The sequence below is a fragment of the Xenopus tropicalis genome, chromosome 7 (assembly GCF_000004195.4).
Source record: "Xenopus tropicalis strain Nigerian chromosome 7, UCB_Xtro_10.0, whole genome shotgun sequence".
Lineage (NCBI taxonomy): Eukaryota > Metazoa > Chordata > Amphibia > Anura > Pipidae > Xenopus > Xenopus tropicalis.
In genome coordinates this window covers 83,203,501-83,224,409 of record NC_030683.2, presented here as the reverse complement: position 1 = coordinate 83,224,409, position 20,909 = coordinate 83,203,501, and the positions used below count along the sequence as shown (strand labels likewise).

The following is a 20,909-nucleotide window of genomic DNA, read 5'->3' as shown; positions in this document are numbered from 1 at the left end:
ATGAGAAATAAGCAATACATGTATTGAGATGACAAAAATTTTATACAGAAATCAGCAGAACGGCTAATGCACTGTGTCTCCTACATAGTGTCAGTAGAAAACATGCAAAGTGCTTTAGCACAAGAAAAAAAGGTTCGGTACTGCAGGACAATGTGGAAAGCAGGGATTTAACTACAAACCATAAAAAGACATTTTTGAAAAAGAAGCTGTATACATATATACCTTTTTTTTTTTTTTAACATGGGTAAAGGAAAAAAAAATATTTTATTACTATTTCTTTGTTAATTTAAACCTAATATACTCTCTGTAAATAACATGCCTTTACTGTAACAGTTTCGGCTTACGGATAAGCATAAATCCATTACACATTATCTGTAAACCAGTAATATAATTATCAACCTCACAAGAACCAAACTTGAGTAGCTTTAATTTTCTTGTTTGTCCTGTTTATCTCAAGAACCATAGATATTTATTTTGCATTATTAAAAATAGGCAAACATTATGTTTAGAACAAAGGGAGTATACTGGTTCTTTAATTAGAGATACTGAGATCTGTATAAACAATCAACAACCTTTAACTTTTGCTTTGACTGGGTTGACAAGTCTAACAGGACCACAATTTGTCTGCACCCTGATTTTTGGAGTTGTCAATTCTATTCTGTTGCTTTCATAGTTTTAGTCAAATTTAAAAAGGCAAAAGACAAAATTGCTTTTGTTGAAATAAATGTATAAATAAAAATGTAAAGAAAAAAAAATTACTGCAGATTCAGCAGCTATAATAAGGCAAAACTCATTATGAGTTAAAGAACAAGTCAAATCAATGTCACTGGGGACTGCTAATGAGTTAGGCACAACTCAGTCAATATATACACATACTTTAGATTTTGAGTGGAGTTCCTGTTTGCTAAAAAGTGCAGTGTCCTTAGGTTCTCTTTTAAGTGATGCTCCATATCTCCATAAGCGATTATTTTCACTGGGGGGCATCTAACAAATTGGTTTGACTTTGGGTTGATTTGCCCTTTCTGGTTAAACTTTTCAGTAAAGCAAGCCCATTTCTCAATAAATGACAGATTTGTAGATGGCATTTAATTAAAAGAATAATGTTAAATAATTATATTGTTTGATGCCTGGTCATAAAATACTTTGGAGGGCTGCCTTAGGTCCATAAAAATCCTACTGGATCGACCTGTCTACCCAAATTATAAAACAAATTAGAAGGGTATTAGAAGTTACAGTAAGTTAACAAGCACTAGATGGTGCTTGTCCGTGAGATTAAGGCTGCATATGCTGTTGTGCAGCCCTGGATACCCCTGGAATTATACAAGGGTGACTTTTGTGCCAATATTTTTTATATTTCTATAACTTTGTTACGAGAGGAGGGGCTTGACCACATATAAACTAAAGTAGCTTAAGACCTGCTCAGTTCTGACTGCCAGTGCACAGGAGAAGCAAGATTTTGGAAGAAACACGTGGAAACCAGTCATGTGATTAGTTTTGTCCAGTCAGCTGTAAAGTGAAAAAGTATGCAAAAATGTCATTGTTAACATGAGTTACTGCTGAGGTATATATCCAGTGCTATTAATAAACCTGTTAAATAATAAAAGGAACTATTATCAGATCCACGTTTTAGAATGAGGTTCAATCATGTTAAACTAATAATTTCTCAAAGCATAATGCAGAAATTTTCAATAATTTTAATGATAAAAGATTTCCAAACCACTCCCTAGAACTTTATTCTACAATTTCAATCTGAATTTTAGCTTCAGATTGTTGCATTTAAAACGTATGACCAACATCCGAACATTCTTTGGAAGAACACGAATATCTGAACGTATATGGCCAGCTTAATACTATTCTTAGGCCTACACGCAGCCTTTTCTCCACTGCCATGAAAAGACAGGCTGAGAACAGGCCAGTACTGTATACACAGTGCCACAGGTGAATTCGATCAGCCTCTGAGCACATGAGCAGATTTTGTGTAGCAAATGTTTCCATTTGCATTTTTGGGGCAAAATCCACCCCGTGTTGTGGCAAGCAGACCCCATTCATTCACATCAAATACAGGATTCAACATGATTCAACTTCACATATTTGGGAAAAAATAGGATAATTAGCAATATATAAGAAAACAAACATGCCAATCTAAGTCAAGGGTGCAAATGGCTAATTAAATCTTGAGATAGCCGACTCACTACAGAATGATATTTTTCTCTCTCTCAGACACACCCCACCAGCCCTTATTATACTATGCATAATATCACTTTTTTATTATAATGAAAATCTGTTTTCCTGCTAAATAAAGCAATCATTGTTGCCCCTAAACCCATAAAAAGGACTTTGAGAAAGGTATTAGACCTTGAAATGCTAAGAATCAAAGCGAAAAGGGAGTGTGGTGTGAGTATTTTGCATATAATATTATTATTAGCAGCATGTCAGCTTCCAATCAAAGATACATCTGGAAGTCTCTTAATCTGTCCTAGAGCCAGTCTGTTGGTAATTAATACATCAAATCCTTAATTACAAGCAGCACCTTTATGAGAGTTTAGGGAATATAGAAGTGGGATGGTATTAATGGAAAGATGAGAAAGACAAATAGAAAATAAATGGATACTTTACTAATACATATATTATATAATATATATATACATATACATATATATATATATAAAAAAATAATATTCCAACCCCCCCCCCCATTCAACAGATTTATGTGCTCTTCAAGTTTTGAGAGTCCCATTTCAAAAGCGGAGGGACAATACAGGCAACAGTACTGCTGGGAGAGACCCCAGGACCAAGGAGAATAGTAATGTAACCTTCAATAGATATTTACCCACTTACAACGCTTCAAGCAATATCTCCGTGTCTGTATTATGCACAAATCCAAAGAACAAGATGATATAAATAAATATACACAAAAAAATGTTGAGATGTTTAACAGAAGAGGGGTAACAATTACGGTTTATAGAAATACAATATGGCAGAGAGCAATTTTAAGCCAAAATACAACAATACTGAATACGGCAAATGTCACATTGAATCTTCAAAGGGAAATCATCTGTTAATTTAACTGGTAGGGCAGTTTCTTAAAGGGTATTAGGCCACTGCTACACAGGGCATATTCTTGGCCTGTGGATAAATGTAGGCAGAGAATCCGCCCCTATGCCATTGCTAGCCCAGGTGCAGGCACATGAAGTGGATATTGGCGCGCAACCGCTTGGGAAATTCACTTCATGTGCCAGCACCTGGCCCAATGCAATGGCTCCAGGTGCAACTATATCAATAAGGTTTTTTGAGTGTAGATCCTGCATCCACCTGGTGTGGCAGTGCCCTTAGCCAAAGGTAACAGTTATTAGATATCAGTGTGTTATGTAATCACTGATGTTCTTGGCTAGACGCTTGCTTCATCAATGCTGCCACCCAGTTTGGGGCAGGAAAGCAAAGTGAGCCCCTGTGACACCACTGCCAATGCCACAAGTTGACTCACAGATTGTAGTCAATGCCCAGTTCTAGCCAAGGGCCATGGTTTTTCCAAGCAACAAGCAGATGCCATTAGCCCATCTGGCTTTAACATATGGGGAATGATGTAAGGGAGCTTTAAAGATTTTTATGAGGTGCCTTAAACATTATGTTTTCAACACAGGTTAGCATGTGAACAGGTAGTATACTTAAAAAATACAAATCGGGAAATAAACATGGTTGAAATTATGGTATATATTGCTCTGCAGATATACAGAATAACACTTTATGTGAAAACATATTTGCTCTCCATTTTTAAATTGTGCTTTTTTATCTTTGTATTTGTCGAAATAAAAATTTATGTGAGAATGCTGAATTATCAGAGACATCTTTTTTGTAATTTCGCTTCTGTGAAGGATTACTTGCTATTCTAGGCTTGTCTAGACCTCACTAGTGTCATGTCCTAACCTTTCTCCTTAAGAACTTGGCCAGCCATCTTACAGGTAGTTAACAGGGTGGTCACACACAGTTAATGTGGTCAGTTAGAACAGCTACACAGGGAATTGAACAGGCATAGCTGAACCATGAACAAACTACCATTCAAAGATTGCACTGACATACTAAGCAAAAATAGGTATTCCCTTGTGCTAAGCACAATTAAGCTACAAAATGTCTTCATGGCCCTTGCCCCCCACTTAGTTTAAAATTATATATTGAAGAGTGGTATGCAAGTTACTGAATATGCTCAAAGTTTTTTTTTGCATACCTATTACTAGGTGGTATCTGGATTCATTTTCTCTCTCTCTCTGCCTGATCCTTCTATTTCCCATTACAGAGATATTTAATGTGCTATAATTGTGCTGTCATATTGTGCTTGTATTATTGTGCTATAATCTATATTTTAGCGTTGGAAAAAAAAATCCCAGTCGTTCCTCTTTTTGTTACAATATTACCATCTGCTTCCATTCCTGCATTTTTTCAGATTGTACAAGAACAACAAAGTCTCCAGAACTACATTTTTTTTTTTTTAACTTGCAGGGCATAACTATTAGATTGAAACAGTAAAAAAAGAATGGAGTCTAAAAGCTAGAAAAATATACAGTTGTGGGCCAGTATGGATTATACACATCAGTAATAGGGGATTTTAATATTTCGATTAATGTCTCACGATACAGACAGATGTAGAATAGTAACTGAAGGGATATACTATCTAGATTAGGGCTGACCAATTGGAGGTCAGATGTGATCCAACACTGAAAGTGCCCACAGGCTCTAGACTCCCTTGATATCTTATATTTCTAATAAAATATGGCCCACAGATATGCAGTCAGATTATCAGCCCAGTTCTGGCAAAAAGTTACCCACAACTGACCTAGATACACATATATTAGAAGGTATTTTAATAAAAGTGGAACTGATAATTCAGGCATATGTTACTGTATAAAAATAAAAAACAAGGATATTGTGTTGTAATATAAAATAAGATATAATGGTAGTTGGTCTACAGATAATGTATAAAAAGAAAAAAAAAAAAAGAAAAAGAAAGAGTGGCCTTATATTTACTATACACATAGAAGTAAAATGAGTGCGCCAGTACAATGTTTTTGGGTATAGTTTGCTGCCTGAATTCTGTGTTCACATATAGGAATGAGCACAAAAACTAAATGTTTAGGAAAAGGCATGAAAAATCAGTGGGAAGGAAGATGACCATGCTAAAAAAAAAAAAAAAATGTCAACACAGGCTCTATAATAACTACAATAACGTTATTGAAAACCAAAAAATCTTCATTTGAACCCATTAGGCCAGAGTCAGTCAGTAAAAAAGGACACAAAACATGGCAAAGGAGAGAGAAAGCAAAAAGGAAAAGACACATATGTAATGTTTCTAAAATGAATGTTGTAACAAGCTGACTGGGAGGAAGAATCTGAAACCCAGAAATGTACATTACAGTCAGATCCCCACATGTTTACCCTCTATTACTCACCGTACACAAACAAAGTGTAATCTGCTGAAGCACTGCCCACGCTGTTGGAGGCCTCGCACCTGTAAGTGCCATTGTCTGTCTTGTTAAGGTTGCCAAAGAGCAGGTTGTCACCTAAGATAAGGACGTGTTCTGGAAGATCATCATCTACTCGCTGCCACAAAACTCTCTCTGGGCTGTAGGCAGAAGAAAAAAAAAAATGGGATTCAGACTGGGATGTAGGCCTTAACTAGAATATATAATTTTTTAGATGTGTATAGAAATTATATTTGCAGCTGTATATTTGCAGTGCATAATAATTACAGATAAAATGCAGTGTAACATAAAATATGTTACATGTGTAACATAAAATCTCATCAGACTAGGATAATCTGTTAAGTGGAAAAATGATTTCACAGGCCAATTAGTTAGAAGGAAAGTTCAATTTGAACCTCTGAAGCAACTTTTGCCTTCTTAGTTTGACTCTCTTCACAAAAAAGAACTCTTATGGTGGCCATACATGCAACGATTCAGCTCTTAAAGTTAAAGTGGAGGAACAATCTTTCCTACAACCAATGGTTGCAGGAAAGATCGTAATTGTAGCATGTATGGCTACCTGTATTTGTTATCATAACAAATGTACTACCCATATGCCAAAAGTATTTCTCCTTTACTGCTGAAAGGAAAAAAAATGTTGAAGAGTAACATCCAAAGTTGCTATGCATCATAATCCTTTAATGGAACATAGATGAAATTTTCATTGCTTATCTGTTCCAAGCACATGGGATACCATATTCTAGACATCATTTTATGTTTCTCCTCTGTGCATGATGTAGCTATTGAATGTCTCCTCCTGGTCTCATTGGCCTCTGAAATCTGGCTGCAAACAGCTGGCCTTAGCTTCAGAGACATCGGGGCAACCCACTAATGATAAATTATACCCACCATAGATCTGTACAATAAGTGACATCATGCCTTAATATGAACATTCATCTGTTCCCTGTAACCTCTGCGGTAATGGCAAAGCATCATTTCCATCTTACCTGGGTTTACCTGTAGCGCTACAGACAAGCTCCAATGTTTCTCCTTCTCTGGTTAGGCCCTGTGGGTATTTCACAGATACGCTCACCAGTGGTTTATCTACAACATAAAAGAAATGCATGCTGTGTCATTTTGTAGCAATTATTAAGCTAACTAACTTTTTTCAGCATTTTCAAGTACTAAAAATGCTTAACCTTAATCAATTTTAAAATGGGTACAGTGACAAGAGTGTCATTATATTAGATCTTGAAGATATATATGAGCTCTGGACCCCAACAATGACCCTCGCTCTGCCAGCAGGAAAAACTAAGAGGATTATGAATAAGCCTACACTGCCAAGAAATCAACTCTATTAAACTCATCCACTCTGGAAAATTTATTTCCATTTTAATGCAGAGATACACATAACAAAAGCCGATAAAAAATAACACTAAAACAGTCACCCCTTGTATGCTTTACACTCTTCACACTGCACAGTGGCTTGCCAATAATCTGGAAGCTTCTGTCCTGCAGCTTGCTCAAACAGCTACAATCATGGAATAGCCTGTACCATTGCAATATGCCTATGCTATTAGGTTACAAAACTGAAGATACCCAAGCAATATGTGCTGACCATGCCCCACTTTTCTGACTGGTTCCAAACTACGGTCTTTACATGCATAAGCAATCTGCAGTCTGTTATTTGTAGCAAACGGTCTGCTTTATAAACCACAGCCTTTATGTAAATAATTTATTATTCTATATTCAGATTCATCCTGCTCGATAAAATCTCAGTATGGTCAATCAGAAGGGACAACTGCATGCAGATCATGCAACAAATGTCTGCCAAATATACTTTCAACTGGATAGCAGCATCTGCCAGAGAAGCTTATTTTGATAATACGGTCTGACCAACTGGCACATATATGTCTATGATCCTGATGGATCAAAGATTATCTCTGCTGATGCAAAATTTGTCAGTCTACCATAATGTTCGGGTGCTTGGCCTTAATAGTATGGCCCCTTACAGGTTATTTATCTGTAAGATGTTTTCCAGTTTAACAACTTTTGCCCCCAAAAAAATAGTGGGTAAAAAAGTAAGCAAAGATAAATTTGAATGAGGGCTATGCTGTACCCATTTTAGGTCAGTGCACATAATTTATGCTAACCACAACTGGGAGTGCAGGATTTGTTGCCACTATTATATTAGATTCTTTGGGTTTCACAGAAGTTAAAAAAAGTGCAGTTAAAAGTGCAGCCTCTTACGAAAGGTCAGATTAATATCACAGCAATATGAGATATATATTTCTGCAGACGGTGTTTCACACTTGAAGCATCTCAGGCTGAAGTAAACTCATTTGCCTTCATGCTGAGGTGAAGCTTTAGATCTGTGTCACGTTCCATACGGATACATCCACATGAATGCCATATACAAAGGCAAGACATAGTGTGTGCACAGGGGCAATAATGGGCTAGTCTCAGCTTGGCTGCACAGTGCAGCTCAGTGCAGTAAAGAGGAGGAGGAAAAACGCAGGAGTCTCAAAAAGACAGATGCTACATGAACTTTGACAAGAGCTTTCCATTTAACAAATAATATGCCACTTAAAGTTTTTTCCTTTCACCTTGACCATACAGAACTGGGAAAACAAAAATGGACGGAGACAACAAATCAGTACAGCAGATTTCGGAACTTTCTTCCCACCAGCATGTGTCTTAAACATTCGCTTCAGGTTAAGTCCTTCGCTAGTAGGGTGCCACCCAAACCCTATCACACGTTTTAAAGCATAACCTAGGTGAGCATACTTGTTAGACTGTTCAAGATCGCAGGTCCTAAAAGTAGAGTTTACATATTCTGACGAAAACTTAGGTCAGGGTTGGAGTGAAGGAAAAAAAAAAAAAAAATTGGTCAGGATATTTCTTAGTCCAAGAAACCTTATATCAGAAAGCAGTAAAGCACCAGGTAAACACCAGAAGTAGGGGCCTATGAAGAGACACTAAACAGTCCAAGAAGCAGGGTTATAGGTGCTAAAACAGTGATTGCATCATGAAGAATGTGTCTGCACTGGTAAGGACGTGAGCAACATTTCAATGTCACTAAAACAGTCTTAAAGAGAAAAGGTTTCTCCTTATATGCTCTCTCACTGATCATATACGCATGTTTCTCACCTGGGTACTCATTACATCCATTTATATATATATATATATATATATATATATATATGTTCCAACACACATATAGTTAAAAGATCGTGTGTCTTGCAAACTACCAAAACAGATACTATAATGTTTCCAAGGGAATCTGCATGCAAGGGAATTCAGGTGAAATCTCCTGGTTTCATGTCATGTCTCTGAGGAAGTGCTAGTAACAAAGCGCTTCAGGTGTGACATTACTTCTGGTTGCGAGCAGGTGAAATGCAAGAAGAAACACATTTGAGCACACCTTGGGAGTATTATAGTGTCTGTATTGGTAGTTTGAACACTGGGCAAATTTGTTCATGGGCAGTAACCTATGGCAACTAATCAAACAACTGCATTCATTGCTCTGAGGTCCCCAATCCAACAGAAAAAAAAAACCTGCCCAATCGAGATCTGGCCGATTTCAGGCCAGATGTCGTTTGGAGAAGCCCATCATTTGTGCACATACACAGGCAGATAAGCTGCCAAATTGGTCTAAAGGACCATGTGAAATTTTTTTTTTTTTAAAATACAAGTAGTCATTATGAAATACAACAGAGAAGAAAACCTCCATGTGTCTTCAAGTGTTAAAGGGTGACTTTTTAAAAATAAATAAATGAATAAAATAAATTTTGATTCCAAGTAAAGTCTACATTCTTTATCAAGTGTTGCAAAGTAATTTGAGTTTTTTTTTTTAATTATGTTGTCCTTCTTTGGTGTTGTGCATAACATGACTTATCTTATTGATGTGACCTTTTCTGGAATAATGCCCAGCACTACTACTCTCTACACTGGGACCTCTGACACTAAAGGCAATTCAAACCAGAAGACATCAAGAGACAGAAGTCTTGTTATCTGATGAAGATTTCCTTCTTTGATCTAAATCTGGCTTTTGGTGGCTGGAGCTAAAGGTAGAAATGCATTATTAAAGCTAACGAGCACTTGCAAAATGTTAATGGACATTAAGTTTAAATAAATGAATTACACATTAGGAGTCGCAGAATATTCCACCACCTGCCAATTTAGCAAGATCAAATCTTTTCTGTTTGCCAATTACAGGGACATTATTTCACAATACTTTCAATTTAGGGACATTAGAAAAGGAAGACTAAGTAGCTCTGAAGCTGATAATGTAGAAGGGACCTGGGGTTGAAGCAAACTTAAAAATGAGAAAAACCTGAGTCTGGAATCAGAAAGTGAACTTTCCACAATACAATTTATTGATTAATACTGCTTATTGTTTGTGACCTAGTACGCTAACAAAAAGTATAAGCATCTGTACAAATAAAGATGCAAGTTTGCCCCGCCTATGATGTTGCATTAATTTTAAAATATGGCTGTAAATTATCAGTAAACTGTAATCACTATCATAAGCTATCTATACTAGCACAGATTTTAAATATAGCTACTTCAGTACAAAATCAGCATATTAAGGGTTAAATTGGGAACTTGGGTGCAAAATATATTACAATATATGAGTGAATATAATAAAAAAAAATAATTTAAATAATATTGCACAATCTTTAGGCACAAAAGTAACACTTTTGAGGCTGGGGGTCCAAAAGTTGAAAGCCAGGATTGGAATTTTTGGAATATTTTATAATTGCCAGAGGCACAGAATTCATTCCTCTGAGCCAGCTTCTCCCACAATTCTCTGACTTTGAAGGGCTTATCAAATTTCGTCACTGTGGCAGTAAAGTAAAATATAGCAGTTTATGCATAGGATCCAAAAATTAACAGGGAAAAAAAAAAAATCTGTTTAGCTTGGTCCCTGGTAAAAAAGCCAAGATCAGCTCAGAGTGACCTTGGACAGTTCACTTAACTGTTAATAAAAGTGGGAACAGCTATGTCAATAGACAAAGTTTAATTGCTGGCAAGTGGCAGCTTTTTAGGCCTCTCCCCGAGCGAGCTACTTTTTTGCTGCAAAACCAAGTGCCTAGGTAACTATTCTATTGAGAGGCATGTCACCATCTTCTCTGGCAACCAAAATGCCTTATGGTTGCTCTTGGCCATGCTCACATGCAGAGTGAAATAAAATCTGAACTTTTGGTATAAAGTCCTGTATGTGTGGTAATGTACAAGTATTAACAGTAAATGCAGAAAGGCATCTATTACTCTCAAAATTCTTCCTCCACTGGAGCAGCACACCGGTACTGCCCGACTGCAGCTCCAGTAAGTATTTTCAGAGTTGCTAGGTGTCTCGTAAGTACTCGACACAAGACTTAGGTATCACAGCTACTTCTAGGAAGTCCTGAAATTCATCCCGTTCATTTTTTCTGTTGAGTTAGTAGTGTTGCTATAATGATATGATGGAGTATATAGAAACCTAAACATTACATATATGATCCCCTATGTCCCTCTATGATGGGGCTGTTAATTGTGCAGCAGAAGTACATTAGCATTCAAAGCTATAACTGATTGACTGGTTGAAAAGGGACAGTCAAAATGTCAGACTTATCAGTGAAAAATGGTCAACATGATTTTTTTTTTTTTTTGTGTCTGTATCACTAAGTGATTTGAGCTGAATACGAGAATACACAATGCCAGTGTACTACATAAGTAGGTATTTTTTTTTTTTTATATGAGACCAACTTGAGGGTCCCAATAATTACTTCATACATAGCTTAAAACATGTTAATAAAAAAAAAACACTTCACCCTCAACAGCCATCTCATGCCCTGAGGCCTACAGGCAAAGCATTTTGCAACATATTTTAGTCTTAATGGTGTTGTTCACCTTTAAATTAACTTTTAGTATGTATAGTAATTTCTCTGTAGAACAGTACCCTTCAGGGTTTCTGATTCAGGACAGCATAAGGTGGCTGGGACAAATTTAGGAACTTAACTTATTTTGGTTAAGCTTAAACTGGCTTATATTCTGTCTGGGAAGTTTGATTTATCTACATTTGTTGACTGTTCATATCAGTTTACAACCATCCTATACGAGCAACCTGTAAACCAGACTCCAATGAAATAGTGGCTAAATAGTCACTACAATTTAAGGGCTCTGGCACACGGGGAGATTAGTCGCCCGCGACAAATCTCCCTGTTCGCGGGCGACAAATCTCCCCGAAAATGCCATCCCACCGGCGAAAATGTAAATCGCCCGTGGGATGGCATACGCGGCGGCGCGATTTCAGTGAAATCGCGGAAGTTTCCTCTCAAGGCAACTTAGAATGTTTACTGTTACTAAACTTTTCACATTCTAGATAAAAGTTCTTGGGTTTTCTTGGCTAAAAACAAATGAGGTTGTCTTTATTTCCTGTGTTTGCTCATATCCATTACAGCTGCCTATATAATAAATCCTACTGTGAAAGGACTGAAAACACAGGCCTTTGTGAGGTGATAAGGTGGATTGTTGGATATAGAACATTTTTCTATAAAAAAAAAAAAAAGTGCTCCGTAAGAACATTACAAACTCCACGCACGCAAAAAGAACATTATTTTTTAAACTCTTCATAAGCAGAAAGTTATGCTGGGGACAGGGGGAAGTATTTGTTCCATTTGGTCACTTTATAAAGTTCAAGCTTGGACAGCTGGTTAGGTTAGCCCACCAGAAGTTACAAAAACAAAATCAATACAGTGCATTACACAGGGTTTAATAAGTAGATTACTTTTACCATCCAAACTGTGCTAAATTTAAAGCTAGTGTTTTTGAATTCTGTTTAAGATTGCTGCTAAAATTTGTTAAGTCAAACATGAAGTTTGTTATCATTGACTTTCCCTTCCTACAACCAGTCAGTTATAAGAATTCTTCAGCCACTGCAGTAAAATAATGAAAGCAAATATGTTTATTTCTACTGGTTACTACCAATGGCAAGTGTAAATCTGCCTATTGTTGGCAAATAAGCCTCTAACAAGAGAGGCAATAATTAAAACCATAATTTACAGTAATTCTGGAAATACAAAACATGATTATTTTGGACAGAAGTGATGCCCTTCTTTGTGTAGCTGTTTCACAGATGGCCATACACAGAGATTGCTCTGCATGTAAAAGTTGTGGCATTTTATAAACCACAGAACATACTGTAGGCTTCTATTGAAATTACCACTTTTAGCCGTTTCAACCTTCAGTACTCACATTGCACCTCAAGGTACTGCTGGGTCTGTAGGTCTTTCACAGCTGGATGGTCAACAAGACACACAATGGGGATGCCATCATCCTCGCGTTTTGCTGTAAGCACAAGTTGACTTCGTACTCGAAACATCCTCTCTTCCATGGGCTCTACATCTGTCTTAACAGCTGTGAAAATCCATTGAAAAATATATATTTTTATCTGTATTCATAAGTTTGAACTTTCTGCCACCAATAAAATGAAACTAAACTAAAGCCATACCAAGACACAAAAAGATATACAAAGACATACCAAGATCACAAAAACCAGATCTTCCCATACTGCCCTTTGGGTTACCAAGTGAGCAACATTCATTTTCTCGCTACATAATAATTAGAGGGGCTATAAATACAGAAAATATGTGCCTACACTTATTTAAATAAAATAAACTTATCTACAAGGTTTCTTAGGGCAGGGGTACACTGGGAGATTAGACGTCCGCTACCATGTGCAACTAATGTTCCAGAAATTCCTTACCACCAATGATAAAGTAAATCGCCGGTGGTAAGGTACACTTCAGCACTGTGCAGGAAACTTTGAGTAACTTCAGAAAATGATGCAACACGTATGCTATCTCACCGCCGCTTCACTTTACTATTTATGCTGGGAAGGAATTTTGAAAAGATTAGTCGCCTGCAGGAGCCAAAATTTAACCTTAGGCAACACATTTTTTCATGTGCGACTGCCCTTATAGTTCTGGAAAGAATATAACACTGTTTTGTTACTACAAGCAACTCATCCGGAAATCAGCTAGTTAGAGCTGGTAAAACCTGCCAACTATTCTTGAAACAGGTTTAGTTAACTCCATAATTAAAAGTGTGCTAAACAGACAAAACTCACCTGTAAGCTCTTTGTTTCCCTTGAACCAGCGTATTGCTGCTGCTGGTTTGCTGGCCAATGCTGTACAATTCATCTCCACCTCTTCCCCTTCCACATATGTGTCCTTCTGCACATCAATTACCAAATTGTGTGGAGGAACTGAAATAGCGCACAAAGGGGTGAGAGAGAGAAGCCATAAAATATCTGCACAGTACTGTATTAGGAAAGTAGAAAGCTCAGATAAAGACGAATAAAAGTTAAAAATAAGACCCCAAACAAAGAAGTAGTTGAAGGACTAAAGATGGCCACATAGGACAATTTCCAATGCAAAAAAAATATTGCACAACTTGGTCAGACACATGCACAGCTTACGACTTTGCATTGCACCCAGGCTAATTCTATTCTGGGTGGCAGATACCTGGACAACCAGGTTTTTAGTCTTAACTAATCAAATGTTAGAATACAAAGCGCTCATTAGTTTAAGTTTACACCAAAATCTCTCATCTCTATTGGGTTACTAATGATGTATAAAAGCAGAGCCTATCTGGGCAGGTCAACTCAAATAGATAAATATAAAGACAAATATTTTAAGCCATTTTTTTGAGCACTCAACCAAAGGATTTGTGACCCAGATGCAAGCTTAAAGCCACAGGTATACACAGTTCATTACAAGAAGCACTTAAAGGAGAATGAAAGTTAAAAACTATGTAACTAAGCTTTATCAGAAAGGTCTATGTAAATACAGCCAAAAGCACTTAGTCCTCTATCAAAAGAAACACAGGATTTCTGGTCTCTTTTTTTGTAAACATGATGTTCCAGTGTCTGACTTCCTCTCTCACAAACATCCTTAATTCCCATGGCCAGAGTCTGCAGGGTTCTTTCCTCTCTCTTGCTCCCCCCTCCCTTTAGAATGCTAAGAACTTCCTCCTCCCCTCCCTTAGGAATGTATGATTAACGGCTAGACTGCAGAAAGGAAGCTACTTAAAATGGCAGTAAAATGCTAAAATGACTTTCCTTCTCCTTTAAAGGAATGTTGAATTTAGTTTCAATTAGGGATGCACAGAGTCCACTTTTTTTTGGATTCTGCCGAACCCCAAATCCTTTGTAAATATTGGGCTAAATACCGAACCAAATCCTAATTAGCAAATTTTTTCAACTTCAGTGTTTACATGAGAAAAAAAAAATCACATGATTTTTAGGATTCGGTTCAGCCAGGAGAGTGGATTCGGCCAAATATGAATCACGATGAAAAAGCCTGAATCTTGTCCGAATCCCAATCAGGAGACCTTTAAAACATTAAAAAATAAAAACCCGGGCCATATTTTGTGTGTAGCGTGCATAGATATAAATGTCAGCTCCAAAAAAATTATAAAAATATGGATTTATCATCACATCCTCCAGAGCAATACATGCTATAGTTGAGAAGGAGTGGAGTCAGTCAGCAACACTGCGACCAGTGAGTCAGCTTTTACTAATTGTAAGAAAGACATTTCACTTTATAAACAATTGTCAGTAGCAGTAACTGATGGGTTTACAATGGAAGAAATATGCTTTTGAACTGCTCTAATTAGGCATTATCTTTTGTTCATTTGCATCTCCTCCTCCCATGGCTTACTGTAGAGGCATCCTTCTTTCCAAGTTGCTCTATCAGCATAGGTATTCTCCATTGCAAACAACAGAAGAGAATCCATCTATTTTTAAACAGTAGGAGTTCTTTTACACAGCAGTCTGCAGAGAAAGATTTAGCTGAGACATAAATCTTGAAGTATGTTGTGTTATCCATTTTTGGATTTTGCTGATGTGTACTGTGAACACCTGAAAGGACAATATACTGATCTAGTGAACATTTGTGGAGGAAAACAAAGCTATAAAGCATCTCCCGCACAATATGGACATGCTTTCCATCCCTGTAGTAACAAAATGTATTAAAGAGGCATTTTCTCCCAGGAACAAAGATTTCATTGGATGCCCAACATGGGTTAAGTCTCTACAAACAGCGAAAATCATAAAACAGAGAAACAGTGGAAAAAAGATAATAAGGGATAATCCTTACCAAGCACTGTAATTGTTGTAAATGCCTCCTGAGGAGGGTCAGTGTAGACCTGGCAGAGATAACGGCCCTCATCTTCCAGAGTAACATTAGAGAGTGAAACTCTCAGTTCGTTACTGGAGAAGTTCACCAACTGAAATCGGCTATCTTTCAGGGCTGTAAAAGAGCAGCATTATTTAAAATCAGATAGAGCTTAGGGTCATCTGCAGAGTACATTATTACATTGTTATTACAGGTATGAACTTTTGGATAAAGAGTTTCCATATAATAAATAACAAAACACAGAAATCTCCAAAATACAGTAATACCTATTTTTGCAGCACCCAGAGACAAAAAAAACCCCAAACCCAGTCAATTAAATCCAGGATGTGGCAGCAGGATCTTGACCAACTGGCAATCTGGGCGGCTAAGTGTCAGATGAGATTTAATGTGGATAAATGTAAGGTCATGCACCTGGGATGTAAAAACATGCAAGCCCCGTATACCCTTAATGGGACTGCACTAGGCAAATCCATAATGGAGAAGGACCTTGGAGTCCTTGTAGATAATAAACTTGGCTGTAGCAAGCAATCCAGGCAGCAGCTGCAAGAGCAAACAAGGTTTTGAGCTGAATTAAAAGGGGTATAGATTCACGGGAGGAGGGGGTTATTCTTCCCCTTTACAAAGCGCTGGTAAAACCCCATCTAGAATATGCTGCTCAGTTTTGGTCTCCAGTGCTCAAACGGGCCATTATTGAGTTAGAGAGGGTCCAGAGGAGGGCAACTAAGCTGGTAAAGGGTATGGAAAGTCTCAGTTCTGAAGAAAGACTGGCCAAATTGGGTTTGTTTACACTGGAGAAGAGGCGCTTAAGAGGTTACAGGATAACTATGTATAAATATATAAGGGGATCAATATAATAACCTTTCTAATGTTTTATTTTCCAGTAGGTCCTTCCAACGGACATGAGGGTACCCACTCCGTTTAGAAGGGTGGTTCCATTTAAATATTCGGAAAGGATTTTTTACTGTGAGAGCTGTGAAGTTGTGGAATTCCCTCCCCGAATCAGTCGTGCTGGCTGATACATTATATAGCTTTAAGAAGGGGCTGGATGGCTTCTTAGCAAGTGACGGAATATAGGGTTATGGCTTTTAGTACAAGTTGATCCAGGGACTGGTCCGATTGCCATCTTGGAGTCAGGAAGGAATTTTTTCCCCTCTGCGGCAAATTAGAGAGGCTTCAGATGGGGTTTTTTTGCCTTCCTCTGGATCAACTAGAAGTTAGGCAGGTATATATAGGCATTATGGTTGAACGTGATGGACGTATGTCTTTTTTCAACCCAACTTACTATGTTACTATGTTACTTTAAAGAAGAGCTAAAGGTTTAATCACTGGGGGTACAAAAATATTAGGGACCCCCCCAGTGATTATAATCACTTATCAGATTACCCTAAGCCAGTGCTGTCAGCAGAAAACTGCAATGGCTGGAGGATTTCTGCAGAAGATTATTCACCACAAACTTATTCTTCTTCTATCTTCTGAGCACATTCCACCATAATGGAAGAAGCCAAAGAATATGGCGAGAAGGAGCTTCTACAGAAATACCCCTTGCTGGTGCAGTTTTTAGCTAACAGAAGCATTGATTGATTGTAATCACTGGGGGTACCTAACAATATGAGACCCCATGATTACACCTTTTGATCTTTAAAATTTGATTAGCTCGCTTTTTTTTCCATAATATAAAAGCACCTTGTACTAAATGATAACTAAGCAAACCTAAATCCATGTTGATGGTAAATGAATCCTACTGGGTTTAAGAAGGAAGAAATAATGAAAGCAAAACATGACTGGTTGCCATTGGTTACTGCCTAGTTACAAAACTGCCCACAATTAGTAAATTAGCCTTATATTATTATTTTTGAATTACAAAATGTAGAATTATATCATTTTAATATATTCATATTAATATATTCTCATGTATAAAATGATTCTTACATGCACTTCCTTAAATTCTCCCGTGGAGAGTAGAGTAGAGTAGAATAGAATGGCACTCTAGTATATTATTTAGGCTCCTTGCCCTTTATTTAAAGCCAAACCTTAATTTCACTGCATGTTACTGCAAGTCAAAAATATGGCTTGAAAAAAAGGGGCAAGGAGTATAGGAGTATAATTCCTATTCTTTTATGATTATAATGTATGGTGAAGTTAGGTGGTGATGTTAAATCTAATTAATTTCTTATATACAGTTGAGGCTCAGATATACAATATAATGGTGATGTCAAGCAGATAAGTCTATGAAGACTTATGAGAAGGTCAATGCCTGGTCTATGAATTGTTACTGCTCCTCAGGGGCAGAACTGTAGTAGTAGTCTGCTGCACCTTAGGCACCAATGCCCACCTCCTTCATCAATGTTTGGTTCAAGTGCAATATAGGCTTAGTGCATGTGCCAACTGGGAGAAACAGGTACCTTTGCCCCTACCCTTCAGCTGGATTCTGGTTGGTTAAATCCCTCCTCCCCATATAGGCACCCAAAAGGCAACCTCCTCTAAACGTGCTGCCCTTGTTACTGTCCTTCAGGTGCTTATATGGAAAATGTATGTGTATCAGTTCAATTAAATAATAACAGTATCAGTAGCCAAGTAACATCCACAGGCTGCCAAAGGTTCAACACAGCTGGTAAAAGTAATATCAAGAAGGTTACAAAATAATTATGCTTGCAATTCAAATTTTCAGTACCAGAGTAATGCTATGATTATCCAAGAATAAGAGGTGCAGTTTAATAGAATTTATTGCATAGTTAATGAAGGGCTTATGGCACACAGGACACTTATCAGCTAGCTGCAAAGCACCCTCTGCCATCCCCTATTGATTTTATTGGGATAGGCCTAACGTCCTAAGAAAAGAACTTCTTTTCCCACACAGGTAAAACACACATTAACATGCCAAAACAAAACATAATTCTAAGCAACTTTACATTCATGAATATACATTTATTACAAACTTGTAATGGTTTTTAATTTGCAATTTTTTTTTTTCTTTAGTTTTTTAGTTATTTAGCTTTTAGTTTTGCAGCTATCTGGCTGCTTGTTTACCTTAGCAACCAAGCAGTGTTGTGAATGGAAGACTGGAATATGAATAGAAGAGGGACTAAATAGAAAAAGGAAACATAAAAAAAAAAATTGTAATTTTAGACTGCTTTATAAATACAGACCCCGGTGCATCTTAAATCTTGCATTCTGCAATAGCCAGGAATGGTTAACAAAAGCACTAGAAGAAAACCATTGCCTAAGCGGCCTTACAAAGAATTACACAACAGAAAAACACAACTATCTGAAAACAGCCTTCATTAATCACTTGTGTATAATGCTTATTCTGGCCTTAGCAGATGACACTACCTCTTTGCTGGTAGACCATTCTGGGAATCTGCAATAGCTCCCTTACCCCTTTACAGTATTACTGCCATATAAGAAACATGTCAACAAGTATGATACTGAAATAAAACTAGATAGCACTGGGCAGTCTATACTTAAATACTACAATAACAATTTTAAGCATAGCAATAAGAATATGTTTACATGATTTTTTTTTCTTCTTTTTCAAATAATGCAAATAATAATTCTACCACAAAATTATTTAAAATAACACTATGGAGTTCACATATGCATTTGTAAAAGAACACAAAAAAAAGGCGAGAAAACTATATCTTACTCCACACCCATTTAGTTGATCACCCGCGTTAGTAAATTTTGGTCGCATAACGATAAAATCTACGCATGTATTGTGTATCGGACGATATCCTTTGGGGACCTTTACTTTCATATGATTGGTGTCTGCCAACTATTTCATGAACATCTACTGATTTGTTTTTTTTACAGTCTGAATGTTAGACTAAAATCTGAATTTTCTGTGTGCACCTCAGTAAACACGAGGTGACCAAAGCGTCACGTATACCATCCAACTGGCAATTTATATTCTTGCAAGTGGGATGGCATGTCGGGGAGATTAGTCGCCCGCAGTAGTGGGCGACTAATCTCCCCGTGTGCCACTGCCTTAAAGCAGAACACAGATACTAATGAAAACCAATAGATATCACCAGCAACTGTGTATCAAAGGTTTTCAGGTTTATCATAATCATTAAGATTACTAAAAAAAATCCATGTTAAAAAGTAATGTGAAATGCCGCAGCACAAAAAATGATTCAATGCTTTCTTAGGCAACAGTAGGAACACAACAGTTAATCGGGTTTTCTTCATACAAATGAAAAAGGTAAATCTGCATTACTAAGGTACTGTATCATTAAAAAAGCTGAAATACCAAAGATAATCAACTTTCCTTTGGTGAGTGGGTAACAACGAGCTTCAGGGTAACAATGAATCACTGAGGTGTTAATAACAGCATGTGGCACTACAGGTGGTCAGCTTTCCTGCAGAGAAGAAATACATTACGGAGGTCTCCTTAAATAAGACTTTAATACCTCCGTTAATCAGCTTTCCTTCCAGGGAAAGTAACAGGGCATATCTGAATCGTAATTAAGTGCCAGTTAACCTTACAGTTGATCTTTTTTCCATTGTTGGGGATAAACAATTAGTGATGATAATTAATGGTCATCCGTTTTGCTGGTTTTGCATTGATAAACTGTAGTCATCATATATAAAGGGCAAACATAAACCTGTAATACAGAAGTATCCAAGCAACAGTCTATCTCCTCAGGTAATTTAGTTTTACTCAGTTACTCAATTATGCTTAGCAACAATATGGGGCCCATTTACCAAACAATTTTCAGATAAAATCATATTTTTTCTAAATTATAGAACACTTCCGAATGTATGCAAAAGTTTTGTTAAAATTCCACAATTTTTTCGTGGTTTTTGGTAAAATTTCAACGAAAAAATTGTTAGTTTGCACAAAGAATACGAACATTTCGGAAATTCAATAACGCTTTTTTCAATTTAGTGACTTTTGGAACGCAATTGCGATATTTTCGTACGAACGATAAAAGCATTGTCAAGACATTTTAGAACTACAGAAATTTTCATGGTTACTTTAAATTTATACCATATCATGTTTCAAGGCCAGAAAAAAAACGCATCTCAGTGCCCCTATGTGAATTGAACTGGAGTTTCTTTCTGTAGTGTATCATTGCCTCAGACATCTTATTTAAAGGGCAACACACCTCCATGTTCCCCATGAGTGCAATGTATGGGCTTGTGTTAAACTTCCTGTCTACTATTTTAAAAACAAAACTCTTAAAACTTTGTAGCTAAACAGGGAAACTGAAGCAACTCCATGTTTAGTCGTTGTAATATAAATAGATACAAACACTTCTCATCAACCACT

The 20,909-nt window shown here is 37.0% G+C and overlaps 1 protein-coding gene across 5 annotated transcripts in view; it reads right to left on the bottom strand.

The window, feature by feature from the left end:
• Positions 1 to 20,909, bottom strand: part of cadm1 (cell adhesion molecule 1) — a 128,640-nt gene that overhangs the window by 30,293 nt on the left and 77,438 nt on the right. For all 5 annotated transcript variants that reach the window (XM_004916088.4, XM_004916089.4, XM_002932930.5 and 2 more), the window contains 5 exons: positions 15,599 to 15,751; positions 13,567 to 13,704; positions 12,693 to 12,854; positions 6,461 to 6,557; positions 5,442 to 5,614 (listed from right to left, as the gene is read on the bottom strand). In XM_004916088.4, the coding sequence (XP_004916145.1) occupies positions 5,442 to 5,614; positions 6,461 to 6,557; positions 12,693 to 12,854; positions 13,567 to 13,704; positions 15,599 to 15,751 (723 nt within the window). The remainder of the gene's footprint in view (positions 1 to 5,441; positions 5,615 to 6,460; positions 6,558 to 12,692; positions 12,855 to 13,566; positions 13,705 to 15,598; positions 15,752 to 20,909) is intronic.